We start from the raw sequence: 8,843 nt of genomic DNA on the forward strand, positions 1-8,843 counted from the left end.
ATAACACATCATAGGCGGAGGGATACGTAAAAATTTGAAAGGGTGTTCCGGTGAATGTTGGAGCGCGCGCACTCCTCCCAACTGAGTACTACATGTACTAGCGCGCGCTCATTTCATACCCAAACGGTCGTATCTGCACTATGTGCCTTGTATGGTTAAATCATACTATTTCAACCAAAGTATTTAAAAAAAAAAATAAAAACCTAAGCAAAATTAACTCGTCATCCTTTATTTGAACAAATGACAGATAGCAGAAGAGAAAATACAAACTCTAGATTTGTTTCAAGCCTGAAAAAAAGGAGTACATTGTGTAAAACGGCTGTACAAGCAGAAGAAGTCAACAGTATAATCTCAAAAACTTAAACTGAATCCTCCAAATAAGCTCTCTTTGCTGGAATCTTCCCAGAGTTTAAGTACTGCTTAAGTACAAGTTGGTTAAATCAACCAAGAGACAAGAGCTCATTTTAATCCCTAATAACAAACTGTCTTGATAGCAATTTAGTTTATTCTATTTCATAAAACCAGAAGTTTTTTGTCACAGGTGTCAAATGACTTGTGTAAACGCATGTAGAAGGATTCAGTAGAAAATTTGAGATTAAACTCATAACCCATATTCCTTTTCATATGCACAGCAGCCAACCATCACATTTCACAGTACAGACCATCTATTCGAAGAAAAAAAAGCCAATTTATTCTGAGACAAAGGTTGGCCTTAATAGCCAAATTATTTAAGTGACTGTTGTTTACAAAACTGTGTAATGAGACAGTTGGCGATTGTGCGGTTATGTCTTCGTTTTGAATGTGGCCTGGAAGCCTCGTCACAAGGGAGGATGTGTTCACGCAATCGCTGCCAGGTAGTCTTTCACCTCTGCTGGGGTGAGTCTTTTGAAGCCAGCCTCATTACAGATTCCAACCTCGATGTTCTCCTCTGTCATTTGACCCTCAAAACTTTCCTGAAACACACAAAAAACATGTAAACAAAGTATCAGAAACAGAGAATCACAGTTAGTAGGACTCGTAACATCTTAGATATTTCTAATCAGAAACATGTACCTTCAAGGTCAGAATGGCTGTGTGGATGGCATCTTCCAACTCTAGGTCATTATTATACCTGGAAAACAAAGTCAACGTGTTTGTTTAGAACTACTGTAGACTAGCACTAATTCAGCCAACCAAAAACATGAACGGTGTGCGTTTGAGAGTGACATGTCGTTTTTGACAGATTTATGAAGGGATATAATTTACAGATTACCTCAGTAGCAACCTGTATTCTGATCATTTTACACTAAAAAAAATGAACCTTTACTTTGTGGTTTGTGTTTCTATATAGTAATTTGCAAGTTAAGGCATGTAGGGCGCTACGGATTCATCATAGGGCTCAATGTGCCACATATGGGGGCTGGAGAGGGGGAGAAAGGCGGCCAGTGTTGAGTTCTGGACATGTTAACACACATGTATCAAAGGTCAAGCTTGATGGCATCTCTTTTGTCTTGGTCTTTTCAACCCTGGTGATATCCTTGGGGCAGCCACAGCATGACCAGGAACGTGTGGCAACCCTACTACTTGCCCGAACAGTACCCTAGGCCATGCTTACTTGCCACATCCAACCCTTAATCTGCCCTAAAGGTGTGGACTTTTTAAAAATTTTTACTACAGATTTTTTCCCATGCCCCTGGTAATATGCAAGGGCATCAAGAGCATAGCCTGGGTTTTTTTCAATCTGATGGTGCCTTCGGGCAAGTTACTCGCCATTACACAGCATACTTCAATCTTAGTTTTGGCCCAAACATGCCTAAAAATTTTTTGTTTATGACAAAAACTCATCTTCATTGAGCAAACTTTGAAATATAAATTTCAAAGTAGTCAGCTTTATTTTTTAAGTACTTTTATCTCTAATCTGTGGCAGTAAGTTCCATCAACAGGGCATTGGTGACCTAATTTTTCTTCACTGCTTATAAAAAAAAGGTCAAGCTTACCTTTTCTCAAGGAATGTTTTTCCATTTACATAGTTTTTCCCCATTGCTGTGGCTTTCCATGCGAAATATGCACCCTGTAGTCAGAAAAAGGATTCACAATTAAACTTAGGACTGATCTGACATAAATTCATGCAAAAAAAAAAAGGAACGGATAGTTGTGAAAAATAAGAAGAATCAATACTAAAGTGAGCAAAACAACATACGGAGGGGTCTGACTGGAACAGGTAGGGATGATCCTCATCCCATCCAGCAATCAGCAATGAAACACCAAACGGACGCACTCCACTGTACAACAGAAGAAGGCAAATTCAATTTTTGACGGAACTGGCTCCAAGTTAAATGTCATTTGCAAATTTTTTTGTTTTGACTCACCCAGACTGTGTGTACTCTTGCATGACAGATGCCACTCTCTGAACGAGCTGGCCTGTGGGGATTGGTTCCTGGTAAACCAGGAAGTACTGCTGTGCCAACTTTCTGGCTCGTCGAACCAAAACCCTGCAAGGAAAACAAAATTTCTTATAGGGGACATATTTTACCTTTTTAAGATAAATTTATATTGTAATTCAGAGGTCCTAAAAACATGCCTGTGAAGTTTGCTGCTAAAAAGACTGTAGTATAGGATTTTTGCATGTCTAAAAAGCCTTCTGTTTCAGCCTTTCTCAGAATAAGCCGTTTCTGTGTCTGTGGCTTTAAATGTTAATGAGCTGTCTGACTCCGTCCCTGACCACACCCCTCTCGGGAAATGGATGTGGCACTCCTGATGTTACAGACGCTTTTATCCAAAGTTGTGGACCTGACTGGGATTTGAACCATCAATGTTCAAATCCCAGTCAAAGCCAGCAGGGTAGCCAGCAGGGTAACCCACTGAGCTATCCAGCAACTCAGCTGGCAGCTGAGAGGAAGATCAGGACACGAGGGTGGACCTTTCTCCAAGTTGGAAGGGCGAACTAAACCTGGAGGGCAGGTGCTTACTACCCACGTGGCATCATGAGAGTAAAACCTGAGAACTGCTTGTTCCAGCACACATTTTCTCAGAGGTGGAGAAAGAGAGGGGGGAAAGGGAATGGATTTTTCTGGTATTTGAGGGGATTGTGGACAGGCCAGGGACACATATTTTTTTCTCAACCTTGCACACACAAGACATGGAAATGCTACCTACTCAGAGCATATGCAAAAATATCCAAAACCTGAATATTCCAATATCTGTTGAAAAAGAGTACTACTGCATATGCTTCCCAATGGCTAATGTTAAAACAGCGCTCCAACACAATTAAATCTCTACAACATTTTGAATTTGCAGAATACCAAGCAGAAAGATGCTTTTTAAGTTTCTCTTAGGCTGAGTAAATAACCCCCACCTGTAGTCAGGCCCCATGCCGCTGTAGACCATGCCTATGTGTTTAGTGATGGGCTCCACTTTATGGACACTCTGTTCATCGTACAGAATGGACTTTTGTTTCTTTTCTGTGGCCAGGACAACTCCATTGGAAGCTGAAACAAAAGACAATATAACTGATAAGTCCCCCAAAAAGTGAACTCAACAATTACAAGATAATCTGAGTGTAAAATCATTCAGCACCCTGCAGAATGCTGGTGACTGCTCAATTTGCTGCACCAATGTGTAATTGAGCCTTAACAAGAAATACATTTACAGTCTGGCTTTCAATAACAAAAACAATATTGACAGCATACTAAAGAATATGTTGAGTCACATACAAGAGACGTCTTCCAGGGATAAAAAGCCCTCTTTGTGCATTGCTGCCACATATAACCTGTTCTTTGCCTTCAGTTTTCCAAATTAAATTGGAAAAACTGCTATGAAAGAGTAACAAAATCAACACATACCCTTTCACTTATCAATCTATTTTCTACCAATGAATGCAATGTTAAATTATGAACCTTCACAAAAACTTAAGTGAAACACTGATAACAGAAATCAAACTGATTTTATTTACAATCCAGTCAAGTAAAGTCTCCTAGGGGTGTTGAGATTTATCGTTTCTTTGGTGCACTGCGATGCTGAGGTGGACAATGCTGCATCAAGAGTGACGGAGCAGAATTAATTATAGGGCACTGATGTTGTTACTAGATCACGCACAGCTGAATCTTAATAATTCATATAGTTTATATACAACATTAAAGTTCGTAAGGATTTCTACAGCACTTTCCAAACGACGAAAAGGGGGTTTATTGCTCCGACTGTTTGTAATCTTTGGAAGCGTGAAATTGAATCTTTGACAGAGTCATCATAGTTAAATCGTGAGACCAAGTTAAGACGCACGGTCTATTGTTTTAAATTAATTAGACTTACTGGTATTTTATAAACAACACGACAATATAAAACCATTGGTGTGTTTTATTGTTCGTAAACACCCCCCATGTGATTAACTCAACCCATCTTCAGCACTTCGTACCTTTGATGCCCACTGACGGAGCTCCGGCTGCAACAGCTGCCAGCGCATACTCGATCTGGACCAGTTTACCTGAGGGGCTGCAGGAGGAAACACAAAATATACAACATTACCATACTGTGAAAAAAAAATCCGAATAACTCTATGCTTACAAAGAAAGAGGTTTTGGTTGCGAAGCGGTTCTAGTTTGTGAAGACCAAGAAGAAACTGAAACCAAAAGCTAAAACAACTGACTCATTGGAGCCAATGAGAGCTAAGCTAGCATGTCTAATGTAGTTACAGAATAAACTGACCCGTTTTGGATAAATCAAAGAAGGATCATAATGAAAAATGATTCATAAGATTTTCCTCATTGGTTTCATAAACAATGAGCCAAGTAGTCTTTTGATTTTACACAGAGTTAGCCGACGTGCTAACAGTGCATGCTAGCTGATTCATTGGTCTAGCCCCGGCAATGACAGTGCACCAGACACAACGGCTCTCAGAATCCTCTTATACCATTACAGCGGATCACTGTCCATAAAGTTATCATTATCATTTTAAATACACTTTATTTGTGGTACAAATTGACTGCTCGTATCAAATTTAAAGACATTTTAGACAAAGTTTACCTAAATGTGGTGAGTGAGAAACTGTAGCCTCGTTCCGCCATCTTGTTCTTCTTCTTCTACTCTGTTCACTGCAGACTCACAAACACAGTTTAGTCTGAATACTGCCACCATGTGACTGCCACAAGGTAAACACTCGAATCTCTTCTTTTTGAAGTGTTACTACGGTTTGCATCCGTAGCGTTGCATTACCGCCCACTACTGGGTCATATGTGTCTTGCAATGTTTTACTATTTACATTGTCCACCCACGGAGTTCCCTTTCCAGTACTTCTCCCTATGTCATAGTGTGTGCAGTTCCTTCCCTCAGTGTTATGTCCATTTCCTCCCATGTGATGTCCACAATGTTCGGAGAAATTCTAGCTGTTTCAAGCACTATTTTGATCCTCTCCGTCTTCCCTTGAATGTCAGCTGCGCAGTTAATCCGCATTGATATGAAAGCCAAAAAACGTCTTTTGTCAATGCAAATAATTTTGTTCAGCTCCAGATCCTTCACACACATCTGCATTTTGCTCCACCGCTTTTTCTTTTTTCCCTCCACTCTCCTCACAGCGTCAGCATATGACAATCCACTCTCTGCTTGGATTTTACCCACTTTCTTTTCCTTTGCCTTTTTAGAACACTTTGCTGATCCCGGAAAAGTTTTCTTTTCCAATGGAGACATATCAACTGTTCTTCTGGCACTTCACATTCCACGTAAAATCCATTTTCCTCATATCTTATATATAGCCTATTTGATGTCTTTTACAGACAGCAGCAGCATGCCCATACTGCTGACAGCAGTAGCACCTGAGCGGAGCCTTTTCAAATGGTCCTACCCGGTAACACACATAGTCAGTATACACTATCAGGTATATCTCCATCAAAAGACAGACACACTGAGGTAGTTTCTGGTCTTTCTCCTCCTTGATACCGGGTCAATCGTCTGGCCCCACATACCCTTTGGACATCCAAGAATGAGTCCACATGAATGTTCAGAGGCATGCCACTTACCACCCCCTTCTTCCTTTCCCCTGTTCCAAGTGGAAAACAGTTAACACAGCATCCTCCGAAGCTTTGGGTTTTTAATGCTTTATTTTTCTGTTATCCAATGACTTTATTCCACCTGAGACTAGCACTGCTTTTTAACACATTGCTGATTACATCAGTAACAACACACTACATGTAAGCACAGAGTTATCAGATAAAAATGGGTATGTATGTAATGTTTCTGACACATCAGTCCTCTGGTCTTGGTGAATGTGTGATGAACCTTTACACTGCTCACATAGCCCCATGAGAGTCCTTCAGGTCGGCTACTCATCGGTAAGAGATTCATGATAGAGTCCTGAGCTGTTGGCTAAGCAAATAGGTGGTTAGGACAGTCAGCTAATACAAGTGGTCAGGTAGTAGGCTACAAGGGGAAGGCCAATGCCAAAAGTAGTTTGTTTTTGGGATCTTAGGTGGGATGGACTCCTGTTGGACTGGACTTTGTGTGCTATCATGATGGTATGGGGTTTGGATGCCCCTGTGAATCTGGGAGCTGTGCTGCTGGGGGAATTATCCCCTGGTAGGGTCTCCCAAGGCAAATTGGTCCCAGGGGAGGACCCAGACCAAGAGCCATTAAAGGCAACCACCATGAATCGGCAAATCAGAGGCCAAAACTCATTGCCCTGGATAGGGTATACTCGGGCCCCCTCCTTGAGCCAGAACTGTGGGGTACACGGATTCTGGATCCTGATACTCCAAAAAATTAAAAATTCTGAGAAATTACTCAGAAATTGAAGTTTTATTTTAGTCAGGATTCTAACAAAAAACCCTCAGCATTCTGAGGAAATGTCTGATTTCTGGTGAGATGATGGTAGACCCTAGCCTGATTGCTACAGAAATCCTGCTAAAATTCAAGAGCCCCTGGTCATAAGTTATGGTTAAATTATTATTATAAGGTCTGGTTTATTTGGTCATTAACTTTTGGGCTATTAAACTTCATTATTTATCCCACTTTTCAGATTTGACCCTGCTCAACAGCACCCTGCACACACATTTAGAAAATGTAACACTCTTTCTCTGCCTTTACACATTGGGTAGACTCTAGAAAATTGAATCGTTTTTAGTCCGACTTTAAGTCGTTTCAATAATGGTTGATTTTTGGCCGAAATAATAACAGGCAAACAGGCTGTTTTACGCCTAAGTCTCATGTTATTCTTATCCAGTAGATGTCATCATTTAGCCGTCAAAGACCTGTCCAGCATTCACAGGTGCACCTCTCTGAACTCTTTACAAGGTTTCTCACTGAACTTCCATCCATCTGTTTTCTATACCACTTATCCCGTTCAGAGTCGCGGTGGGGGCTGGAGCTCTCACTGAACTTTTGAGACCTAAATTTTAAACTAACAGTCAAGTGGGTCTTTAGCTCTGCTTTTAATAGCTCAGCTGAACATACCTGCTTGATGTCCGAGGTGGACCATAAGTGGGTATAAATGGGAGAGCTTTCTGGGGTCCTGCAAAACTTGGAGCCCATGGAGGTCAGCAAAATTGTGGTCCACCGTAATTAGGCTGTGATGACCTGTAATTACCAATACCAATTACCAAGTACCTGTAATTTCAACCTGAATGATAACCACTCTTGTTAAGAAACATTTGGTTGTTAAAGCTATTTATGTTGAAGTATAAAGCATAGCATGAACAGAAGAGGTGGAGAATGGGGTTGGAAAGTGGCTAAATTAGTTTAAAAAGTGAAAAAATGGTTTAATAGTGGCACCAAAAAAGGCCAAGCGGAGGCAGAGGAAAAAACTTGGCAAAAAGAAGTTAAAAATAGGAAAGAAGTGACAAAAATGTGTCAACACTAACAGTGGCAACATGGGCAGAAGAGGTGAGGAATGGGATTGAAAATGAGTCAAAAATGGGTTAAAAGCGACAAAATGTATCTAAAATGGCAAAAAAAAATTCAGTCAAAAGTGTCAAAAAAACAGGCAGAAAAAACTAGTGGAAAGAGGTTAAAAAGAGGCAAAATGGCTTGATAGTGGCCTCATGAGCAGAAGATTTTGGAAATGGGATTGAAAAGTGGCAAAATGAGTGGGAGAAAGTGACAAAGAGGGGCGAAAATGTGGCAAAAATGGCCAAAAAGTGCACAAAACTGCTGAAGAGTGGCCAAAAAATGGGTGGAAACGTGATTTAAGGGGTTTACAAAGTTGCACAAATTCATAATTTCAACATCAGAACCCAATAATAGCTTGGCACACTTCTCAGCTCCGAAATGCAGCACACATGCATTAATATCATCACTTAATCACAGCTGTAGACAGCCTGTACTCTGGGTTTTGTGGGCAGGCCTGTGGATGTCTACGGACCAGGCCATTGTGTTAGTGCACAGAATTTTTAAAGCCTGCTTATATTTGCCCTGTTTCAGATCTTGAGGACATTCAAACGACCATTTCCCTGGGAGTTCAGAACACATGTAGGTTAATGAAGCCTGGTTTATATTATTACACTTAATATGTCAAAGCATACAGCGACTTTGGATGGCATGGTTTCATGTACACAAACAAGCAGAGTGTGTGGGAAGGACCCCTGGACCAGTTAAAACTGCTTAAAAAGCCTCGCTGTGCCTGCATTTCCCCCCCAGTCATAGCAAAGCAGATCTACAAAGAAATATCTAACCTTTAAAATAGTGGATTGGTGAGGGGTAAAGTGGCATTAAATAAACGAAAAAAATCAGGATTCATGGCAAAAGAACTGATAATTCACCTGGTGAGAACAAATATTGTTTATTTCTGGAAGATGCACCTTACCTTGCCTGGAGAGATGTTGAACTACAGATACAAATGTGAAGACTATGTATATAAACCTGGCTCTAAAAGTAAGGAAATT

At 40.6% G+C, this 8,843-nt stretch overlaps 1 protein-coding gene across 1 annotated transcript; it reads right to left on the reverse strand.

The window, feature by feature from the left end:
* Nucleotides 1-213: 213 nt before the first annotated feature.
* Nucleotides 214-5,084, reverse strand: LOC121513609 (proteasome subunit alpha type-2). The gene is made up of 8 exons (XM_041793451.1): nt 4,999-5,084; nt 4,391-4,467; nt 3,335-3,467; nt 2,349-2,471; nt 2,180-2,261; nt 1,977-2,050; nt 1,054-1,111; nt 214-953 (listed from the first exon to the last, which is right to left on the reverse strand). The coding sequence occupies exons 1-8, from the start codon at nt 5,037-5,039 to the stop codon at nt 837-839; spliced, it is 705 nt and encodes a 234-aa protein (XP_041649385.1). The 5' UTR covers nt 5,040-5,084; the 3' UTR covers nt 214-836.
* Between the last annotated feature and the right edge of the window lie 3,759 nt (nt 5,085-8,843).

This window comes from Cheilinus undulatus, linkage group 8 (assembly GCF_018320785.1).
Source record: "Cheilinus undulatus linkage group 8, ASM1832078v1, whole genome shotgun sequence".
Classification (NCBI taxonomy): domain Eukaryota; kingdom Metazoa; phylum Chordata; class Actinopteri; order Labriformes; family Labridae; genus Cheilinus; species Cheilinus undulatus.